The sequence below is a fragment of the Setaria italica genome, chromosome IV (assembly GCF_000263155.2).
Source record: "Setaria italica strain Yugu1 chromosome IV, Setaria_italica_v2.0, whole genome shotgun sequence".
NCBI classification, from domain to species: Eukaryota; Viridiplantae; Streptophyta; class Magnoliopsida; order Poales; family Poaceae; genus Setaria; species Setaria italica.
Window position 1 is genome coordinate 35967986 of NC_028453.1, and position 24321 is coordinate 35992306.

Sequence of the window (24321 nt, forward strand, 5' to 3'; positions counted from 1 at the left end):
CGGTCTGGCGAGCAGGCGCGGTCCGCTGGTGAACAAACTAGTGAAGCAAAGCGCACAAAGCCTAAGCTCACTACTAATGCTCAATACCAAGGCTACACAAGCCAAACTAAAGAGCTCAAAAACTTAGCTACACAAACTAAGCAATGTAACTAGCAAAGCTACACAGGCCAACTAGTTGCTCACAAGAGCTACTTCTATGCTACACAAGCAAGAAGGTAATTAGCAAACTACACAAGCTAGCTAATTACAAGAGCAACAACACAAGCTGTACATATATGAACAATAAGTAAAGAGCTTGTATATATAAGGAGCAAACCACCAAGAACAGGATGACAAGGTTGACACGGTAATTTTTCTCCTGAGGTTCACTTGGTTGCCACCAAGCTAGTCCCCGTTGTGTTGGCTCACTCACTTGGAGGTTCATGTGCTAATAGGCATCACCCGCCTAGCCCACAATGGGCGCCGCACAACCAACACAAGATGAGGGCACTCAATGACACGCTTTACTAGTGTTGCTCTTTGTGATCCCCGCGGGGAGAGCACAATGCCCCTCACAAAGCCTTCTCCGAAGCCACGCACAATCTTCTTGCTTGCTTCGATGGATTCACAAGCCACCAAGCCGTCTAGGAGGTGGCAACCTCCAAGAGTAACAAGCACCACTGCAACACGAACACCTAGTGCCACTTGATGCTATCTCACAAAGCAACGCACTAGAATCGCACTCACTCGCAATCGATTCGCACTCTTGCAAGAACAAGTGAGTTAAAGGGCTCCCAAGTCAAGCACAACCAAGGGTAATACATCCCCAAGGTGCTCAACAAACCCCAAGGGCCAACCACCCCTCTATATATAGAGGGAGGGGACAAACTAGCCGTTTTCCCCTTTTTCCCGAGCTGTAACGGCTCTCCCAAACAGTCCGCCATTCTACGAAACTAGCCGTTAGGTTCAAACATGAGCAAACTGGGGACTGGCGGACCGTCCGCCCCTTAGGCCAGACTGTCCGCGATACACAATTCGGCTCGCCTTTTGAACTGCAGACCGTCCGCCATTATATGGAGGACCGTCCTCCTCACAAAAACAGCCTCTAACTCTGAAAACATGTCTCTGTCTAAGTTAGGCTGACCGTCCGCCATACCAAGGCCGGACCGTCCGCCTCTAAGTAGTTAGCGCTCAGTTAGACCATATTTTTCTTCTCATCTTTTTCACTTTCTCAAACTATGTTAGTCCATATGCATGCAATGCAATTGTTTGAGCAAAGTGGCACTATAGAGCCATCAAGTAGATGAAATTGACCCCTCTTGATAGTACACCTATCTGGCTTATTAATCCGGTCAAATTACATCCGCTGAGCACCTCTTGACCATTTCTTCAACCCCTTTGCAAATGTGCCAACTCCACAAGTGTTCCACCTTATGTGTGAGTGAGTTAGCATTTTCACAAACATTTTTCAAGGGCTTTTTACTTGTCCTCACCATGCCACTCGATCCTAGAAACATCGCCATGCTAGATCACTCAAGTGGCACTAGATGATCGATATGCAAACAAGTTTGCCCCTCTTGATAGTACGACCATCTATCCTAAACCCGGTCATAAACTTCTCTACACACCTATGACTGGTGAAATGAAATGCCTATTGGTTATACCTTTGTCTTGCGCATTCCATTCCATCTCTTCCAATGTTGATGCAACACATGCACCAACACCATCACAAATGATATGATCAACTTCATATCATCATGCGACGTATTGGTTCATCGATCTTGACCTCACTTGCTTTTCACCGTTGCATCGGTCCATCGGCGCCAAGTCTTTGTTCAAGCATCTCGCCATGCGGTCTAGCGCTTCAAAGCCTCTGACTTGTCCTTCGCACTTGCAACCGGTCCATCAAGCCAAGTCTTGTCTTGATCTTCTCCACCTAGTCACATGACTCCATGTCATGTCTCATATGCAATAAGCTCCTTCATCACATAATTACCTGTGGACTAATCACCTGTGTATTCTACTTAAACACATATTAGTCCACCTAGGTTATCACTCAATTACCAAAACCAAACAAGGACCTTTCACATATAAAAAAGAGAAATAAGAGCTTCTTAAAAATGCAAATGAGCTAGATAAAAAGGCAGAATCACAACTGCTAAGTCAGAAAGAGACTGATTTAAAGCAATGCATCAAGGATAGACAGTAAAGCTTATGAGAGAAGAAGAAATAAAATGGTTTCAAAGAGAAAAAATCACTAGGATGTTGAAGGAGGACAACAATACCAAATATTTCCATATGATAGCAAATGGCAAACACAGAAAAACTAGAATCTTCAGGCTGGAGCAAGAAGAGGGGATTATTGAAGGGGAGGAGAATCTGAAAAGATACATAACAAAGTTTTATAAATGCCTTTTTGGTGCTCAAAAGAGAAATATCTGCTCTATGGATGAATCCATGACAGAGGATATACCTCAAGTGTCCAGAGAGGAAAATGAGGCAGTAATTGATGGTTTTACTGAAAAGGAAGTGACAGATGCCATTTTTCAGATGAACGACAATAGAGCACCGGGACCTGATGGATTTACAGCAGAATTCTACCAAGTTTTTTGGAGTCTTACTAAGGATGACCTAATGGCCATGTTTAAAGATTTCCATAACTGCATGCTCCCTCTACATAACTTAAACTTTGGGATCCAAACCTTAATCCCAAAACTTAAGGAGGTCAAAATGATTCAACAGTATAGGCCAATTTGTATCCTAAATGTTAGCTTCAAAATTTTCATTAAACGTGATAGGTAATAGATTGAGCATGGTGGCCAATAAAATCATTAGACCTTCACAAGCAGCTTTTCTACCTAGAAGGTACATTATGGAGGGGGGTGGTAATTTTACATGAAATTCTCCATGAGCTGCACAGGAAAAAACATAGTGGAATTATTCTCAAACTAGATTTTGAGAAAGCATATGACAAGTCAATTGGAATTTTTTGCAACAGGCTCTAAGAATGAAGGGGTTCTCTTCAAAATGGTGTAAGTGGATTGAAACCATAGTGAGTGGGGGAAGTGTGGGGGTTAAAGTCGATGATGACATGGGGCAATTCTTTCAAACAAAAAAAGGATTGAGACAGGGGGATCCTTTATCTCCAGTCCTGTTTAATGTGGTAGCAGATATGTTAGCTATCCTTATTTCAAGGGCTAGAGATAGTGGTCAAATTAGGGGCCTAGTGCCACATCTGGTAGATGGAGGATTATCAATTCTCCAATATGCAGATGATACAATACTTTTTTTGGAAAATGATCTAGAACAGGCTAAAAACTTGAAGCTTGTACTATGTACATTTGAAAAGCTCTCAGGCCTTAAAATCAACTTCCATAAAAGTGAGCTGTTTTGTTTTGGGAAGGCAAAGGAGAAAGTAGGAGAATATGTGCAGATTTTTGGCTGCCATGAAGGATCTCTACCATTTAAATATCTTGGCATCCCCATGAACCCTAAAAAACTCAATAATAAAGATTGGAAGGGGATTGAAGAAAGGTTTCAGGGAGTTGGAAAAGCAAAATGTTGTCTGTTGGAGGGAGGTTAGTGCTTATAAACTCTATCTTATCTAGTCTGCCAATGTATATGATGTCCGTTTTTAGAATTACTAAAGGAGTTCTTAGAAGAGTGGACTATTATAGATCTAGATTCTTTTGGTAGTGTGATGAGCATAAGAAAAAGTACAAATTAGCTAAATGGAGCATCCTCTGTGTCCCAAAGAATATGGGTGGACTGGGTATATCTAGTTTAGAAGTCCAAAATAGATGTTTGTTAGGCAAATGGCTATTTAAACTTCTAAATGAGGAGGAATTGTGGCAAAGTTTGTTGAGGAGGAAATATCTGTCAAAACATACACTAACCCAAGTGTCAAAAAAGCCAGGAGACTCACAGTTTTGGTCTAGCCTTATGGATATAAAGGAGCAATTCTAGCCATGGGTAGGTTTGAAGTAAATAATGGGAAGCAAATAAGATTATGGGAAGATGAATGGGTTGGAGAGGAAACCTTAATGAAAAGATACCCATCTCTGTATAACATAGCTAGAAAGAAACATGACACAGTCGCCAATGTGTGTAGCACTGCTCCACTGAATATGTCCTTTAGGAGGGCGTTGACTGGAGATAAAATGAAGAAATGGCTCAAACTGGTGGCTGAAGTGGTAGAGCATAGACTAAATGACCAAAAAAGATGTCTTCCAATGGAAGTTCAATAAAAATAAAGAGTTCACAGTAAAATCAATGTACAAACAATTAATGCTACATGAAGGAACACCTTCTTTATGTGTTGCCTGGAAAATAAAAGTGCCTCTCAAGATCGAAGTGTTCATGTGGTATTTGAAAAAAGGTGTTCTTTTGACAAAAGATAATTTGGCTAAAAGAAGATGGCAAAGAAGTACTAAGTGTTGTTTCTGTAACTCTAAGGAGACAATACAGCACTTGTTTTTCAATTGCCTAATGGCAAGATCTATCTAGAATGCGGTGTATCTGTCTTTTGGAATTCAACCCCCAACTAGTGTGTCTAATATGCTGGGACCTTGGCATAGAGGGTTTTCTTAGCAAATTAAGAAACAGATGTTGATAGGTGCTTCAGCTCTCTGCTGGGCAATATGGTTGAATAGAAATGAGATAGTGTTCAATAGAACTATACCTAACTCGTTTGTGCAGGTGATTTTCAGGGGATCTTCTGGACAAGAACTTGGGCGATGCTCTCTTCAATAAGAATGGGTGGACCTTCAGAAACAGATTACAGGCTTAGTTATGTAGGTCTGGCTGGTCTGCTCGTTTGATGCCCAGTGTGCCTGTTGCGGTGCCTGGGAGCCAAGTTTTCTGGTAGGGTCTTCTTTTCACCTTGTGTTGCTAAGTTCCACAAATCCTGTGCGTTGAGAAGGGTGTTCAGATTCTGTTGGGAGTATGGGGTAGGTTTTGAAGACAATTAAGTTTGTCAGGCGCTGAGAACCAGCATGGCTGGCTGGAAGCATAGATGATCTTAGGAGTCTTGTTGGGTTGGTTTTATCTGTTTCTATGCTGAACCTTGTTGAGTTTGAGATGGGTAGGCAGTCTAAGTACTGCAGTTTGAGATGGGTAGGCAGTCTAAGTACTGCAGTTTGTAATCATCAGTTGTACGCTTTCAGTTCCTGATTGCGGATGCTGGAACTTTTCCATAATCTAAAAAAACAAAGTGCTCGGCTCCAAGAGCCTGACACTCCCCAGTCATGTAGTCGACCTGGGCATTATTTATAGAATGCCAAGGTTTGAGGCAATGTGAGTGACAAGAGATGTCATCCTGATGCTGCCTACTCGTGAGGGCATGGTGCACCAGTGCTCCGTCATTGTTTTAATAATAGGTGAATATCTAGCATTCATACACATGGCATGAAGATACTTCAATTCATCTTTCTGAACCGGCGTGTGTCAGAGCATGGGTGAATGGCCATTGCTATACATTTATGCATGAAACTCAGAGTATGATTGTATATGTCATTGGTGCGTGAAGCAAAACAAGACACTCTACCTGAGATTTTTGCCCAGAATTTATCGTGATTGAAATTTTGAAAGGAATTAGGAGAATCTATTTAGCATCTCTAATGAAATCCCAATGCTATGCTAAGCTCACGCCACGAGCAAAATAATTCTTCATTGAATAAAAAAACTCACTCCATTATTATGTGGACATTGTGTAGTGAAATTCAAGAGTGAGGAATCGCGAACCTTGTTCTTTGATTACCCAAAAGTTGTCCCACCCAACGTGGGTGAAGATCTCCTAGAACTCATCAAGAATGCCAGAGCTTACGAGCAAGTCTTGGTCATAGACTTTGTATGCTCGAAGGCTCGGTCCTTCAGCATGTTGTAGGCTTGGAATTTCTGTTGTCTTCAGGACGATTTTATATTCCGATATTAGAACCTAGATCCTGACCGATGTTTCTTCGTATTCCTCATGAGTCCTTTCCGGCTAACATACCGAGTCCATAGACATTGAGTAGATAATACGGCTCGGGACCGGAGATTCCCGAGAGCGCCTCAACTCCGAACTACTCAAATGGAATCGAGCGTGCACCTCCTTCATCGTGTTCACAACTCTCCTTGCCCACGAGATCCTTCCCGCAAAATGGTTAGACGACACCTGAAAGACAATAATATAATGGTCAAAATTGGCAGTAAGTCATTCAAGGGTTAGTCGTCCTTGTGGGGTTTAGGACCTCCACAAGCTGTTTACCTCACTTAAGACTTTTACTAGGATCGTGTCTGTGCGTTGCTACGGGCAACACAGTTTCCCTTCACAAGCATCAAAATAGCAATATAGAAATTTGGGGACAACCATTTAGCAGCTGCTGTGGAAGAACGTATATTAGCTAGCAATTTAACATATGCGGAGAACCGTTCAAAAGCAAATTGAGTTCATATATAGTTTAACTTGCTTTAGCAATTAGCACCGAATGAAAACACTATAATTAAATACAATTACCAATGTGATAACAAGAAATGTCAAACCACTCGTCTAGAAGTTTCACTATTCTGCTTACCGTGACTATTGAATACTCATGTCACAAGGCATGAAAACATACTTTTTGCAAATTGCAATCAACTCCTAGCAGTGGTGGGCAGGTTGCTAAGTGAAATCGTAAGGTTATTGTAGTGAAATCGTAAGGTTATTGGCAAATCAAAAGAATCGGTGATTAGATTCACTTTATGTAACAAAACCAATTCAATGAACGAAAACTAGACTTTCCTAGCTGCTTGACGTGTAACATTGAAGATTCAATTACCTCGTAGAAGGCAATTACTTTATCAATTAGCGAGATTTTGTTTCTAATGCACGCATCATCCACCAACTTGTATCCATGATTCTTTGATAGATCAGAGATGCATGGATGTCATCTTCAATGTAATTGTGACTTCAGATATCAGACCACTTTTCCTGAGCAGATGAATAGGATTGTTCAACTTGGTGTGCTACAAATCAACAGCCAGTCTTCTCCAAAACTCTCTTCATCTGCACACAAACCATAAAGGATTAGTCTCAACATTTTTGCATCGACATTAGCCTCTCATAATGCAAATAGAAACTACATTTTGATTAGTAGTCAAATTTTTTTCACAGAACTATATCAATAATTCAAAGCCAAGTGGCCTGATGTCATCTCACATCAAACTAACAGCACAGGTGGCAGCATCTCCACTATTAATATCAACTAAATGCATCAGAATCTCAAATGGCGATGCATTCACAAATGGCCTGATGTCATCTCACATCAAACTTGGGAAATCATATACTCTGTCTCCCTCCTGCTAAAAGTAACAGAACAACATCACTTTCGACGCACTGAAACCATCTACCAACATCTAGTGGTGACGACAGTAAGCAATGTATTTCTTTTATCTAAAGCCTTGATTTGACAATTAGCAGGTCGTGTGGATACAACTTTTCCATGCTCAGTACAATATAGCATTTTAAATTTTCTGACACACGAGCTCCTTCAAGAACCATATTTCAAAAGCAGCTTTCCAAGTACCTAGGAGGATATGAGTACATTCAGGTAAACATTATTGATCTTCTAATTTTATTGTAAAATGAAAATGACGAGATTGGTAATTGCTTATCTAAACAATTGAAGCCTGGAAATAATTACAGTACCATTAGAGGTATACCTATGATTGAACATGCTCCCACAAAAAGGCATGATGTCATAGTAGTTACACACTACAACTAGGAAAAGAAGTACACGAGGGTCTCAAAATCTGCAAACACAAGGATACCCTCAAAATCTGCAAACACAAGGATATTCGCTCAATCAGGGGAGCATGCTTGAACTATTTTTTTGGACCGTAGACCGTAATTTTTGATTCATTGTAGCCCGTGTGGATGCAAATATCCCGTGCAGTGACATCATGTGACAAAATTAAACAATCACTTTTATCTAAATGCTTGACTTGATAATTAACAGCTCGTGTGGATGCATTCAGTAAGTACACACTATGTTGTAACTGACATAATGAGGATGGCAGCTTATTTTATTATCCTTTAAATTTTTGGAAAGATGCCATTATAGTGTAGCAGCTGCATTTTCAGAAAAATTTCAGGACTATCCATAGCAGCTGCATTTTCAGAATTTTTGGTTTCTGAACTATATCTACACACATCAACAGTGGCAATTGTTTTACACGCTAAGCACTAAGTGGGATCAAACAAAGAGCAATGCTGACAGTGAAAGGATATTCAGTGAAAGGATATTCAGTCTTGTAAGGTCCGGCTACTCATTTATGTAAAGCAAGAATCAAACTTCTTACATGAGATGATCAAGAACAGGCTGAGTTTCCCCTCACGCTCCTAGCTTGTTCAAAAAACAGTTGCTCTTCTGAAGCCTGCACATGACAGATCAGTACCTATTAAAGGATAATAAAACCATCAATTTATATCAGTTGCTCCTTTGAAAGTAGAAAAAAAAATGCAATTGCTAATTAAGAACTTCTAAAGCCCTTCTCCTCAAATGACTTGTAGTGCTAACTCAAATGATCATGAAGCCTTTTCTTGACAGGAAGGCAAGGCAGAATCGAAATTAATAACACAAAATTATTGATTAAAATCAAAAAAACTCTTGTATGAGCACCTTGTCTGCAAGCGTCTAATGCAGCGTGTGCTTTAGGGCTGATGAACAACCAGCTACTGTATTGATATTAGTGAAGTTAAACTACAGAATGATATGATCAAATGAAACATTCTCGATGTGAGAAAAGGAATTACTCATACCCAAACTGGTGCCCAAAAGATTTGCTAACCTGAGTCATCAAGCGGCTCTCATCTAATATATGTGTACAACCTCTGCATTTGAACACAAGGCAAATGAATTCACATGTTCTCGATGGACGAGGAGAATGGCCTCACCTTGATTGGCCTACAGGATTTACCAGGACATGTGACATGTGGCAAAAGGGAGACGACGTACGGGCGGCAACTGGGAGTTGCTGCAGCGTATTGGGGGTGCCGGCCGCCATGCGGAGGACCAGGACAGGCGCCGGCGGCGCCGGAAGGGTTGCCGGCGGCCGGGCGAAGGACCAGGACTCATACGTAAGAAACTGAGCAAGATGTATGTAAGTAGAAATCTGTGGTCAATGCGCTCCTTTAATTTGTGATCTCGACAGATTTAGTATTCTATGAGTCAGGATCTAGTATTGAAACTCGTGGTTCTCCTTAATGCCTTAGGAGAAAATTCTAAACATGAACTGATGAGCTATGTAAGTTTTCAATAGAATGCAAGTTTAATGCATTCTAAAACTAATATCAATCAAATCATCCCTAAGAAAAAAAGCGTGAGTCAGACAAAAATATCATATTGAGATATATACTTGATGCTACTAAAACTAATAAGTAAACTCACCCATGCCTGGACGGCTGGACCATATTCCTGAAGTACTTTGTCCAAGACTGTCTGTCAGGCCACTTTTGACTGCAAGCCTGGACCATACTCTTGCAAGTTTAATGCATGACCCCTTATGTGCCTAGAAAGGTTGCATTATCAAACATGCACTCCATACTGAGTGATTGCCATTTCCACCTTTTCCAAAACTGAAAATACAAACAAAGAAAGGGTAGTCCAGTAACATGAACTGGAAAAGATTTCTGTATGCATCTGTGGTACTCGGTTCACTGGCATGTGCATAAGCCAAATCATTTGCATGTCTGGCATATGTATATCAAGTTGAAAGTTCAGAACTCTGAAACAGAAAGCAACCAAAAGAAACTTCCAGAAAAGATTAAAAGCGACCTTACAGTAGCATATGGCAAACATGAATGATTCCCCTTTCTTATAAAGAGAACTGGGTATAACCCTGTCAATAAGAACAACAAAAGAAACATTTGACAGATGTATGCCTACCGTGCTAACCAATGTGACAGGTGAACACCAAAGAATCTTGCAATAAAATTTATAGTGCAATATATAGAGCATTCGACAATAATAAAAGTGAGGCAAGCACGAACATACCAAACAAAAATAATTAATTTAAGAATATAGTTCTTGAACTAAACAAATCTAGATAGTGCGCTGTCAGTAAAACATAGTGAGGAGAACTTTAATCAATTGACATCACAAGCATTTTGCCAAATTAATCAGAAACTGTGAAACTGAAGAACTGTAGTGAGTGTCATTACATGTGATCTCTAGATGTTAGCAGAATTTTGCAAGAACAAAGATGCCACTTCATTCAGTTGATATATTCTCTTTTAAGAAGCATGAAACTTTCGGTGATTCACAATAATGTGCAATTTCAAAAGAAAACATGACTGCGATACTATCAGTAATTCACAAGTGTGAAATTTGAGTAGACATAAGCAAAGCACTCCAATACTATCAGTTTTTTTTACAATAAACACTCAGCGAAATTTTAGTAGACACAAGCAAAGCACTCCAATACCATCAGTTTTTTTACAATGAACACTCAGTACAAGAAACACTCAGTACAAGAATAACATTGCTGTCCATGTAACAAAGAATATGAAAAAAAACACCACAAAGAGACATGCTATCAACCATTCTCTATAGTTGACCACCACGGAGGTAATAGGCTTACTCAGGTCGATCTGATGGCTCGTCGCAGCATGTGCTTGATCACCACAGAGGTAATAGGCTAACTCATATTTATGTGATGGTCCTTCCCAGTGGGTGCCGACAGTGATCGTGGCCACCTCAAGACCTATCAAAAATATGTCCGTTTAGTGATTAGTGTACAAATTATGGCATGAAGGAATTGGCGAGAAGCATACACAGATGAATGACCAGTCATGGATGTAGAATTTGGATGTTTGACAATGCCATTTTCTCTACTATGGAAGAACCGAAAAATATATTCATTTATAGTTTGAATAATAAATGATCAGTCACAGAAATCGAAAGTATCTTTAACAAATGAGAGAACAAAAAGAGCAAGTTAAGCATTGGGAAGTTTTTACCACAAAACATGATGGAAACCATGCAGTACTATAATACATATCTACAAGCAGCAATAACATTACTGGAAAGAAATGTTGAGCACAAGAACCAGATTCGAAGTAACTGGATTTTAGGAGAACAAGACGTCAAATGTTAGCATTCAAATTCCTACAGTGCTAAAAAAGAGATGCACAGTAACAATAAGGTGAATAGAACAATTCATCTACAGAACACACCTCTGGTCACTATAAGAATTACCTAGTGATATTTGCATAATTAAAAAAATATTTTTTTCATTTATTCTCCATTGTGACTATCACAGAAGAAATGTAGTAGGACACCTAGAAGTTTACCAGCAGGCAGCAGCCACTTCACAGTAGGCTGCATACAGCATTAGCATATAGTTTATAAAAAATACTTTACTACTAAAAAATAGAACTTCAACAGCCACCCCAAAAATTTGATTTCACAAGCAAATAAGTAGTTGGTTAAGTATGCTTACAGTAGAGACAGTGATTCTCTTAGGCGAAAGCTGAAAAGGAGATCCCGTAAACACTCCAATTACCTCAACCAAAGCATTATAGTTTAACTCCAATTCAGAAATGCACTATTTTGTAGGGGAGATATGCAAAATAATATTTTCAGTAGGAATTTTTTAGAGAATTTAACTCTCAACTATTTTTGAAACAAACATGGGTGCCGGTTGCGTGCTGGTTGCAAAAGGACGGAAATCTATTCCTTGCCTGTGTTCATTCTTCATCAGTATAAAAAGGAAGTGACTTTTGAATCAATCAAATCATCCCTAACAAAAAAAAGCGTGAGTCAGATAAGAATATCATATTGAGATATATACTTGATGCTACTAAATCTAATAAGTAAACTCACCCATGCCTGGACGGCTGGACCATATTCCTGAAGTACTTCGTCCAAGACTGTTTGTCAGGCTACTTTTGACTGCAGTTGGAAGAAACCAAAATCGTGCACAAGCACAACCAATGCACCCACTGAGCATTCAATATTTGAAACTGCCATTCACTCCCCATTGAGACCATAACCTGTTTTAGCTACAGGCTTGCCATCGAATCGTGCGAATTTCAGAAAAGGATCATGCACAATGCGACAGGCACCATAGAACAAGTTTGGCACAGTATTGAACAGGCTAAGCTGACATGTTTTAGCATACAGGGTATAATTTGGAAAGCAACCAAGAATGATTCAGATTATGCCTGAAAACATTTAGAGATTAAAATGCTACTGCATTTCTGATTTCAGACATGGTGCAGAACTCACTATCTGTAGCATTTGTCTTGATAGCTGGTAGCCTTTCTTCAACAGGAAGTAAATAATTGGTGACCATTCATCAATACAGGAAGTAAATCTTTGTTATTTGAAGTGGAAGCTGGGGCTATTTTATGTTTTGGATTGATTTGTTTGATCAGAAATTAAGAATAAGACCCAAAAGCATAAAAAAGCTACTGCTATACAACATGATGGATGAAATTCTCAAGGGCATGGTTGGTCCGTACCAATGGCATGGCCACCTGTAAAAACTCTTCGATTCCACCTGTGCAGCACCTCCCCGGAACGACGCCTGCCCAGCCATCGGATCACGACTCGCAACCGCTGGATTCCACCTGTGTAGCGCCTCGCTAGAACGATGCCTACCCAGCCAACGGATCGCGACTCAGGGAGGGCGGTGGCGGCTGGCGGCGACGCAGGGAGGGGTAGAGGCTGCTGGCGGCACTGCGGCGATTCAGGGAGGGGCGGAGGTGGCTGGCGGCGCTGCAGCGACTCAGGGAGGGGCGGAGGCATTTTGCGGCGGCAGATGTCAACGGCGGGAGAAGGACGTAGGGACGGAGAAAATGCAGTGACGCTGTTGGGGGAAATATTAACGACCCCTAAAGCCCATTAAAGCAACAATCATAAAAGCCCAGGCCCACCTAAGGTAATGAAGATTGCCGTCGGCCCAGCATGGGAGGGGAGAGCCCCGCTCCACCTCGCCCGACCCAGTGCCCCGGGGTCAGACACTCCCGACCCCTTGATGGCCGGACTCCGCCTCGCTCGACCAACGGACCCAGGGTCGGGAGTGCCCGACCCCTCATCGCAAGACTCCACCTCGCCCGACCCAGGGCGCAGGGGGTCAGACTCACCCGGGCCCACCAGACAAGTATCCACCTCGAGCGCGGATCTCGTGGGGCCCCCTGTCAATCTCGCCATAAATGCATCACGGCTCTGGCGCGCAGAAAGACGCTCGCACCCCCGACGCGACCCGCCACGAGTACCCATGCACGACCACACAGCACAGGCTACAGTGGTCGCGGCTCTCTCCGATTCGCTACAGGACACTCATGACCTGGGACGCCCGGAATAGGAGGAAGCCCCGCCCGTTCTCGCGCCCCGCACATCCAGCGACAGGGACGCGACGTCCGCATTCCGCGAGCCGTCAGCAAGATGGCAGGATCAGCCGCCTTCCCCGACGGGCACAGATGCCACGACCGAACACCATCATCATGCCTGGCAGCAACAGCCACCAAGGAAATCATCGACAGGACTCGAAGGCAGCCACCCTCCTCCGGCGGACGCACTGACAGGAGCCGAAGGCCGGAGAGGACGCCGGTGACCTGGGGACTTGGTCCCTCCCCTTGTGTTGTATCTTACTTGACTTAGCTTATCTCGTTTACTTCTCCTCACATCCGATCTCGCTTGTAACTCTAGTAGCCTCCTTGCGCTATAAAAGGAGAACCGGGGGCCTTGAGACAGGGGAGACTCTCGAAAGCTAACAGAACACACACACACTCTCCTTCGGAGCATCAGTGCACACCCAAGAGACTTGGGACCAATTCCCTCTCTCCCGCTCCTATAACCCCTACTACAGACCCCGCGTGAGAAACACAAGCAGCACCCCATACTGGACGTAGGGCTTTCCCTTGCCCGAATCAATCTAAACTCCATCCGAAGCCTTACGCGCATAAAAGAAATTCACTAGTCTTAGTCTTGATCCGCTAATCTTGACAACGTCAGACGCAGGGTGTGGCGGCGGCAGCGTTAGAAGGACGCAGGGAGGGGACGACACATGAATGTGAAGTGGCGGCGGATGGTGACGCTGGAGCGAGGGTTGCACGCGGAGAAAAACGGATGGAGGAGGAAGGTTGTTTTGCCGCATTTCATGGAGGTGACGGATCGACGAGGAAGGCGCTGACTGCGCGGGAAAACTGACGGACGAAAAACACCGAAGCGAGGGACATCGCGCCGCGGGAGGACGACATACCACAAAATTGTGTCCATTTTCCTTTTCATATAGTAGAGATTCGAAAGGGAAAATATTTGTTGTTATTTTTCTTATAAAAAACATTGTACTTATTAGGTATTTTTCTTTATCGAAAACACATCAATTTATTTTGTGTATGTCTAAGAAGCAAACTTTCCCATATGTATTTCAACACATTGTATTAATCATATAAAAACACATTATACTAATCATTTTTATCCAAACCACATCAATTTTTTTTTGTATATGTCTAAGAAGAAAAATTTCCCATATGTATTTCAACACATTGTACTAATCATATAAAAAGCACATTTTACTAATCATGTACTTTTTATGCAAACACATTCATCTCTTTTTTTTACCCTAGCACATATTTTTAGAATCGTGCCAAAGCATGAATTTGTATAATGATATACCCATGGCAATTGGACTAAACAGGAAAGCTATTATTTTTCCTTGCTAATTACTGTTTCTCCGCTATATAACTTTCTTTTTTGCTGTGTTTTTTTGGATTAGTTCATGGGTTATTGTTAATGTAAATATATCTTTATTGTAATCCCAAAATTTGTACATGTAAGTTTAATGTATGGACTTCCGGTAACATTAAAATCAGCCATAACGGGCCAGGTGACCTGTTAGCTATTGGGTGTGGGACATGAATTTTTCACTTATACATGTGACCACATGAGCTATCCCAGTCATTCATTTTTGAATCAATGGTGAGATGGATCATGGGTAGATAATGAATTTTTCACTTATACATGTGACCACACGAGCTATCCCAACCATTCATTTTTGAATCAATGGTGAGATGGATCATGGGTAAGTAAGAAGTACATGGAGTAGATAGTGGATCAACGGTTGGATGCAGAGAAATCAACGGTTGAGATAATTCATGTGGTCACATGTACATGTACGTGTAGTTTTGCATTTTACATTGCGTGCGTGACATTATCATACATTGGGCACAGATGCAAAACTTCTTGTTCTTTTTTAATTATATAATTCAGCAAAAAAACAACAAACAGAAAAATTACACATACAATATTTTGACATACAATAAAGTTATATAGGACTTAATATTAAATTCCTTCGATACAAAGACAATGACAACCAAACCTCGTAAGTTTTACCTTTGTTGGTTGTGCATTCGTTCAATAACTAGTCTCGTACCTCCTTGGCACCAACATGAGCGGTGCCTTCTTTTGGAACGCTAGGCTCCCTGCCTCCTGCATGCTTATGTCCTCCTTCGCCACACCCTCAGGGAGTTCCCAATCAAAACAGTATAGCAGGTTGGCCAATGTGAACTCCATGTTACTCACAGCCATGGCCATCCCAGGGCAAATCCGGCGACCTGAGCCGAATGGAATGAACTCGAAATGTGCACCGTTGAAGTCTATATTTGACCCTATGAACCTCTCAGGATTGAACTCCTCTGGATCTTTCCAAATGTTATGGTCCCTGCTGATTGCCCATGCGTTCACTATAATTCTTGTATTTGCCGGAACATCATAGCCTGTGATATTAACTTGCTGGATGGTCTCCCTTGGAAGTAGCAGAGTTAAAGGAGGGTGCAGCCGGAGGATCTCCTTCACAACCATCTTCAGATTCTTGAGCTTGGACACATCATCACGCGAAGCCCTCTGTTTCCTTCCTACTACAGCTCTGATCTCGTCCTGTACATTCTTCAGCACCCTCGGGTGTTGGACCATCTCTGACATCGCCCACACCATGGTAACGGCGCTTGTGTTAATTCCGCCGACAAAGGTATCCTGGGAGATCAAGAAGCAAAAATCTCAAATTTTGTAACTGGCAGAAGTAATTTACTGTCCTCGAAAATGTGTCAAGAGGTACCAAAATAACTTGGATTTGGTAACTGATATGAGATTCTAGGTATGCCTCCCAAGTGTTACTAGTTACATGTCTTGACATAAGGCAACAAAGCTCAAGCTCAATTAAGATCGTGATGCATTTAGACATAACTGTTAACTGAAAGCTCAGACTTACAAAGAGCATAGCCTTCACATGGTCACGGGTGAAAGGCACAGCAACACTTCCCTTGTCCTTCCATAGCTCAACGAGCGCTTGCACTGGGTCTGATCTGCAGTTTTTGTCATCAAGCTTGTTGCAAGAGGGGTTGAGGTGCTGATTGATGACTGCATCAAAGAAGTCATCGAGCCTCCTGAATATCCTATCACGACGGGAGATGAGACCCGTCAGGCGGTCGATGAGGCGTCCAGCAGCGTTGGGGAAGAAATCCTCGGCGGAGAAGCTGCCAAGCATGTCCATCGCTTCACTGAGCATGTCCAGGAACTGCATCTTGAAATGCTCCGTGCCATAGATTTTCCCGAACACCACCGTGCCGATGATGCCGTCCACGGCGCTGAAGATGTGCTCGTCGAGCTTCACCGGGTTTGGCCCGGCACGGGTCAGGTTTTCAACAAGCTTGTCAACCTAACAAGTGTTTGAGACACGTAGGTAATACTTCAGAAGCTTCACAGGTTTTGCTTCCTCACTGTCATAAATTAACCCAATACCTGGGCCTCCCTGGCGTCCCAGGCAGCGTTCACGCGGCGCATGCTCTGCAACTCGAGGATGAATAGCCTGCGCATCTCGCGAACATGATCGCCATAGGGGGCGAAGGCGACGTCCTTAAACCCGTACGTGAGCCGCCGCGCCCCCGGCATGGCCGGCCGGCTGCAGCAATGCGCATCGTGCGTCCTCATCACCTCCCTCGCCGCCTCCGGCGACGACACCACCACCGTCGGCACGGAGCCCAGGCGCAGCAGCATTACCGGGCCATGCTGCCTCGCTAGCGCCCACAGGCTCCGGTGTGGCAGTGCGCCAATCTGGTGCAGGTTGCCGAGGAGGGGGAGCTTCTGGAGACCCGGCGGCAGGTGCAGGCCGGCTGACGTGTATCTGTTCGACCTCCTTGACCAGGAGAGGAGGATGGAGACGAGAGCAAGGGCAACGGCGACGAGTAGGTATCGCCATTGTTGGAGTAGAATACATGGGAGCAGCGCCACAGTCATTCTTGTTTGTGTGCGTTCACGTGTACATTCGCACGAGCAGAGAGAATTAGCAGCGACGTCGAGGCAACAACGTCACGTAGCGACGGGCAAGATTGTAGGCGTCGACTTGTAGTCATTGTCAAGAAAGGTCACTTGCAAAAGTGACATTTTTTCGTATTGTTATTGTCGTCCCGAAGCAAGAGGTCGCAGCGCTGTGATATTTTCAGCAAAAAGGAATAATAATATGGACGGTTTCTGAAAATTTTCAGTGTTATACATTTAAAATGGAAAATTTTCAATATGGCATGTTTTTTAAGGATGGCCACTCATTTTTTTTATGATGTGACATATAGGATATCACGTATCTCGATTGTACCATCTGACCCACCCTTTTGCCTCTTCAAATGCATCAAACCTTTTTATATGATGGAGAGTGGATGTAAATCATGTCTTAATTTAAGAGACTGTCTAAAGTAAAGAGCATTGGCAAAAAAAAACTTAAGGCATGCCTTGAGCTTTAGGGGGTCCCAAAGAAAAGTGAAAAAAATAAAAGTAATAGCTGAGAATTATAGAGTTCTTTTTTTTGTATAGTTAGTTACTTGGTTAGTTAGCAAATGGAAGGATTACATCAGAAGGTTATAGGGGTATATATTTGATTAAAGGAATAGAAAGCAAAAAGCTCTCCCAAGCTGGAAACGTAATAAGTGGATGTCTTTTTCTTAGAGTAAGTCATTTTTCCATTCAAGAATGTGAAATGCTCACTCAGAAGAACAGCTAGTAGGCCAATATCTGACCAATTTCCTAGTTTGCGATGTGTTCTCACTAATTCGAAAGGTCGATGTCACAGAGTCAAATTTGCCTAAATTGTTTTACAAAAATGCAGTACTCATGTGCTAACGTATATAACAACATGCTACACATGTAACTATGTAAGCGTTGTTATATCCCAATTGTATCCGTTGCTACTTTGCAACGCTTATGTGCAGTGCTTACCAACGCATAAGTCTACGTTGCAATAGACCCTTGCAACGCCACTTCTTGCAACATATATTATATGCGTTGGTATATAGACTCTTACAACATTTATTTGGACTTCTAGCAACCCATACACTAATGGAAAACACGTCTTTAGTCCCGGTTGGATATGGTCATAGATCCCGAAAATCCGACCAGGACTAATCATTCGAGACAAAAGGGGGAGAAGGGGAGGCACCGGTAGAGGAAGCGCCTAGAAGAAGATAAGGTGGAGAGAAGGAGAGCGCTACATGGAAGATGGTAAGAAAGGTGGAGAGAGAGGGGGGCGCGTGGAAAGCTCCCCTTTTGTCCCGATTAGAATTTCCAACCGGGACAAATGGGGGGCGTCGGTGCCAGATTTTTTAACCGTTACAACCAGGACTAAAGCGGCTTTAGTCCCGGTTGGTCTTTAGTCCCGGTTGATCTTTACAACCGGGACTAAAGCTCCTCCCGTCGGTGGCCTTCGTCGGTGGCCTTCGGTGCCTCATTTTTTATCCGGGACTAAAGAATCCGAGTCCAAAATCAATTGGGGTAAACGCACCAGGATGGAAGGTCGTACGACACATCACATGGCCATACAGTAGTACATACCCATAAACTTTCAATATTCCTGATGGTCATGTATTTTCGTGGCTGCCAGCAAGGATGGTGACGGATATTTGTTTTCCAAACAGGTTTTCTCTATTATGAACGGTCTTTATCCGTTGAGAAAACTGGTTTCTGATAGAGATACACGGCACCATCTCCAGGATCTCCCCGGATTGCCTGTGTGGTACCTCCAATGATGACAAGGTGTCCGCCCTTGGCCCATCCATGCCACGCGTTGGTCCATGGTATAGATTTTTTTTAGGAGTTGGGACCGTGAATGTGCGGTGCTAAGCGAAGGCCAGATGTGTGACCAGCCAGGGGGGCGGCAGGGTGGAAATCCCATTCGAGTGCTATCAAGGCAGAGAGCACTAACCTCAGCAGTTTTCCGTACCAATGCTATCGGCTCGTCACCACCAGCCCAAATCATACATGTACGATAACGTAGGCATTGGTGGCCACCATGGGGATCGAGCGTGGGGCTTAAGAAATGAATCGGTATTTTTTTTAGAAAAAGAAATATTTCCGACCTCTGGACCGCACACATAGCTAAGTTTACAGCATTCTCGGTTCAAAAGCTCATGAAAAAAAGAAAAAGATGTATATATATAAAGGAAATAAACAAAGCATAGTCTACTATTGCTTCTCCATCCATTTTTGGAAAAGATATCCAAAGCGACAATCTCAAACGCTTTACTTGCTGAACAGAACATATAGTTTCCGAAGAGCCCAAAATCGCAACCAATATGCTCCCCTAAAAACAGTCTGCATAAAAGAGGCAAAACGTTTTGTCGGATTTAGTGACTGGCAGTTCACCAGGGGTTACCCAGGTGGTAGATTTGTAGGCGGGGGAGATCGCAAGATCAAGAACTCGAATGGTAACACAAAGACGCAAGGTTTAGACAGGTTCAGGCTTCCGAAGAGTAAATACCCTACGTCCTGTATTCTGGTGGATTGTATTACTGGTATGAGACGCGAAGAGTCGATGTCCAGATGGGTTGAGGTCTGTTGGGTTGAGGTACCCTCAGGGGGCGTCCCTAACCGTCTTATAGGCTGACGACCTAGGGTTACAATCAGATAGGATCTAGTCAGTTGTTACATGGAAAGTAATCTGAGTCGGATTACAACAAGTATCTAGTGAGATCCGGGCAGAATCCGTTCGCCCAGCCTCCGAGGTTGTGCTCCACGCATCTTCATACCTTGGCCCGCATGGCATGGTCGGGTGGACCCACCTGTTAGCACCGACCATTATCCTGGTCGATGGGAACCCATGAGGACCCTTATCCCTTAAGCTCACAAGCAATGTGGAGTCAAACAGGAGCCTGATGGATGAGCAACGAAGCTTGTAATGCACTCGTCTAAAGTTGCGGTGTCATCATAGAAATGGAGAGGCTGCGCAGTGCTAAAAAAAGAAGAAAAATTGAAGATTCCACGAGTGTATGACCAAATGTGCATGGCTATGTGACTGCCGAACTCCGGATGTCTAGCATCCTGTAGATCGAAGGGAAGCACATGGAGGGCATAGAAAAACGCACTCCATATGGAGTAGCCCCCGAGCATTGAAATGATTAAAGTAATCGGTCCAATGGTCAAGAATCTGATGTATTATTTCCATCGTAAAAGGGATCCAATTATAGCACCTAGCCACCGAGCGCGAGGGCTGGCGGAGCCGCGGGAGTATGCCAACCTGAAGTAGGCGCCCCGCCCCCGAGCGCGAGGACTGGCGGAGTCGCGGAGGCACGCTAAACTTAAGTAGGCGCCCAGCCCCCGAGCGCGAGGACTGGCGGAGCTACCAAGGCATGCCGACCCAAAAGCCAACCTGAAGTAGGCGGCACAACCCCCAAGCGCGAGGACTGGTGGAGCCATAGAGGCACGCCGACCTGAAAGCTTTGAAGTAGGCGCCCAACCCGAGCGCAAGGACTGGCAGAGCCGCGGAGGCACGCCGACCTGAAATAGGCACCCAGCCGTCGAGTGCGAGTACTGGCGGAGCCACGGAGGCACGCCGAGTCATCTATAGTGCCCAGCCCCTGAGCTTGGGAGTCGGCCGAGCCACGGAAGCATGCCGAGTCACCTTCCGCCCTGAGCCAGAGAGGTCGGCCGGGCAATGAGAGGCACGCCGAGTAGTTTCGGAGCTGTAAATGGACAATATAAAGATTATGTAGCATAATGCAAAACATTTAATAATTGAATAACTCATAGTTTTATTCGGCGTTGAAGTAAATTCTTGCGCATCTTAGTCTTGGAGGCCATATAATTTCCCCGAGTAGTTAGCCCGTTACATTTAAGCACCTGACCCTACTAAGGTGTTGCTGAGAGTGGGCTCGAGCATGCTTAGCAGGAAGCAACACATGAGGGCCAGGCTTCACGGATTAAGGTGTGTGCTACCCGAGTACTTTAGCAACTGTTAAGAGAGACGAACAAGCCGCAAAGCAGTCAGAACTGTGCTCAAAAGAGAAAGCGTGCACTGGGCACTTGTAGGGCGCAGCCCTCGACTGCCTATTTAGTGGACGGACCAAGTTGTATAAGCAGTCGGGGGTGTGACCGAAGTGTTCGGCGGAAGTCACAGAGACATAGAGGAGCGAGACGTATGAAGGTATACGGAAGTCATAAAATATTTAATTGAATATATAACTTAGCTTGATTCGTGGTCGAGTTGGAGAGTCAGCGTCATGCCTGAAAGGACCGCCATCGGTGAACAGTTGTTGACAAAGCTGATTTCGGGTCCGAGTGGCAGGAGTGGTTAGTGGTGCTGGTTGCAGGAGCAGCGTGCATGGCGAAGTAGTCAGGGCCATGGTACACCATAGGTGCCGCCGACCACACGATCCATGCCTGGCTACAGATGTGGGTATTGCTTTAACCCTACAAGATGGTTCGTAATCGAGCAAGGCTCCATCACGCTATACATGTAAGCGCACGTTAGCTTTTAGGAATTATTAGATGACTAAAAATATGTAGTGGCCGATGGATTTGATTGAAGAAAAGAACAAGAAATTGAAGAAGGGAAGACGTGCTCCCTGTGATGTATGTTCTTGTACGTAGATGGATTTTCCATGGCCGCATGCGGTAGCCATGCAGGTAGTCGTGGAGAAAACGCCAGCCGAACGGGGATGGACGAATCTTTCTGGACCCTTCAGGTGCCCATTGAAGCGTCCCCACATCAGCGGAGACTAAATGTGATACAAATATCAGTCTTAGGAGGCTGATAACACATTTATTCAACAGATGGTTCATAAACTGTACAACTCCCAAGGGAGTGGGCACGAAAGCCACGCCGAAATGATAAGTAAATAAACAACAACAGCGAGCCAAGCTAGTGTCAAGAGGTAGCATTCAGGACTACACGGCAGCGGAAGCATTCTGTAAAGTCCAACACCACAGGCAGCGTTGGGTGCGGAAGCGACCTTCTACTCAAAATCCTCGGCGATGAAGTCCGAGTCTTCCTCTAAAGCAACAAAACAAGGGTAAGTACAAAAGTACTCAACAAGTCCAACCCCATCCATGGAGGGGGATACAATCAAGAATATGCACAGGATATATCAAGGATAAGGCTCGTGTTTATGTGCCATAAAGCTAGGTTTTTCAACACATGCAGGGGTTCATTTTCAAAAGGGTTTTCAAAAAATATTTTCTTTATTAACCGAATCATTAGGTAGGGTTGATCCTACACAAAGGATCCAAATTTTCATGCTACCAGACTCCCCATCCGCGGTAGCTCACGGCACAACTGTCGGACACTTCCAAAATCCAACTCACATCATGAAAACCATCCATCACCCAAACACTAGTTATGTGTCCAAGACGTAACTCATCCAATACCGTGGACATGGCTACCCGGATAGGTTTTAACTCTGCAGAGGTTGTACACTTTACCCACAAGTAGGGTACCGTAGCATGATCACCTTAGTGTCGGTGCAGATCCTATCAAAGCCATTACCCACCTTAGCTAAGACTGACTAGCTAACATGGAAGCAACCAAGGGGTTAACAACCTACCAACGAGGTCTTAACCGGGATCTAAGTTCACACAGTTTTTAGTCCTTCTCCATGGTCTCCCGTTTCTCACCAGCTCTCCTGATGCCTAACAGATCAGCTAGTGGGATTTATGCTAAGCCGGCACCCACACAACGGTCGAGTGGTTGCACGATAGTTGGGTTAGGCAAGATGGCACCTCAACTCGGTCCTTAACTGTGACAAGATGGATATCTCCCAACCTTGCTCAACCACAAAGGTACGAGCCCAACTTATTGGCATTTCACACAAAAAACACCCATCCATCTCATCTAAGCATTTCTTTTCTTTATTTTTGAAAACCCATTTTTCTCATTTGAAAACACTCACATATTTATTCTTTAAATAAATCATTGTAGTCATGATTGAATTGGGTAACAAGGTCCTAAGCATTCTAGCAGTAATTATCATCTAAACAGAGCAAATCATATTTACAGATAATTATAGGACACTCAAGGAATGTTCATAGCAATCAAGGGGTGGCTATCCAACCATGTTTCAGTAGTAAAACAATATGCAATTTTGTAAAACAAGCCAATAGGTGGTGTTTGAAAAACTAGGATAAATATGCATCAAAGGGTGAGATTGGACTTGCATTCCTCGTAGTTGGCCGGGAGTTCTTGCTCGCGGTGCTGGTCCTCGAGCTCCGGCTCACGGTCAAACCCCTCCTCAAGATCCCCCTCGGGTACTCCACGATCTATGGCACACACAATCAGGCACACAATAAATAAAAGAAAAAAATAAGATTTTACCCGTTGAGCTCAAACAGAGAAAGCGAACGAAAAATAGGAGGAATGAGTATTTTCATGGAATTTACAGATGACTCGGCGGGAATATAGTAGAGGATGACATGGTCGAATTTGGGATAAATTGGAGAAAGTTTAGCACATGAAATGATGAGATAATTGTGTGTTTAAGGGTTAAAACAGGGCTTAGGGGCTTATCTGCGAGGAACCAGGAACTTGTTTGTAAATATTCTCGGAAGGTGGAAGGGCTGTTCTGTGAAAAGAGTATGAGAAAGGTGGGAGGATTATTTTGCAAATAGGAGATAGCAGAGGGTTAGATCAAAATTGGTGGGTGTTTTTCTCTTCTTCTTCTCGGTTCAGGAACATAGGGAGATGGGGAGGAGATGGCTGGCGGCGAACGGCCGGCCGGGCCTCGCCGGTGGCGAGCCGAGTGGCGGGGAAGGTAGAGGAGGGTGAGAGGGTCCTATTTGGCCCCTTACCTTGGACGGGCGGCACCAGGGAAGGGGGCGTGCCGGTGGTGGCTTTGGCGGCGGCGGGCGGACGGCTTGGCGGTGCGAGCGTGGCGGGGGAAGGGCGGAGAACTGGGTGGCGAGGGAGGTCAGGGCGTCACCCCTTATGGCGCCAGCGGGAGGGGAGGGACCGGCGGTGTGGGGGTCGGGGCCGGTGCAACGAGCGGCGCGGGGAAGGGCCGGTGATGGGGAGAAGGCCGGCGGGGCTGGCGAGAGCTCGGGGCTGGTGGGGAACGAGGTGCTG

General features: G+C 44.1%; 1 protein-coding gene and 1 long non-coding RNA gene across 27 annotated transcripts; both read right to left on the minus strand.

Annotated features, from left to right (window-relative positions):
* Positions 1 to 276: 276 nt before the first annotated feature.
* On the minus strand, positions 277 to 12798 carry LOC101772285. Of its 26 annotated transcripts, XR_002677417.1 has the most exons (10): positions 11823 to 12798; positions 11440 to 11739; positions 10579 to 10701; positions 9779 to 9837; positions 8917 to 9574; positions 8759 to 8830; positions 8619 to 8674; positions 8299 to 8373; positions 6777 to 7003; positions 5633 to 6133 (listed from the first exon to the last, which is right to left on the minus strand). It is a non-coding gene; the product is annotated as an uncharacterized LOC101772285 (long non-coding RNA). The 26 variants fall into 26 exon arrangements; XR_002677402.1 differs by adding an exon at positions 277 to 1915 and having other exon boundaries at positions 5722 to 6133; positions 8917 to 10701; XR_002677399.1 differs by adding an exon at positions 277 to 1990 and having other exon boundaries at positions 5722 to 6133; positions 8917 to 10701.
* A 2377-nt stretch (positions 12799 to 15175) lies between these two features.
* LOC101772694 (4-hydroxyphenylacetaldehyde oxime monooxygenase) lies at positions 15176 to 17293 on the minus strand. The gene is made up of 3 exons (XM_004965998.3): positions 16743 to 17293; positions 16213 to 16659; positions 15176 to 15977 (listed from the first exon to the last, which is right to left on the minus strand). The coding sequence occupies exons 1-3, from the start codon at positions 17235 to 17237 to the stop codon at positions 15360 to 15362; spliced, it is 1560 nt and encodes a 519-aa protein (XP_004966055.1). The 5' UTR covers positions 17238 to 17293; the 3' UTR covers positions 15176 to 15359.
* Positions 17294 to 24321: the final 7028 nt, after the last annotated feature.

Coding starts and splice junctions, on each gene's coding strand:
- LOC101772694 (XM_004965998.3), bottom strand. CDS start 17,237: ATGACTGTGGCGCTGCTCCCATGTATTCTACTCCAACAATGGCGATAC. Junction 16,660..16,742: donor GGGACGCCAGGGAGGCCCAG/GTATTGGGTTAA, acceptor AACACTTGTTAG/GTTGACAAGCTTGTTGAAAA. Junction 15,978..16,212: donor ATGTGAAGGCTATGCTCTTT/GTAAGTCTGAGC, acceptor TTGATCTCCCAG/GATACCTTTGTCGGCGGAAT.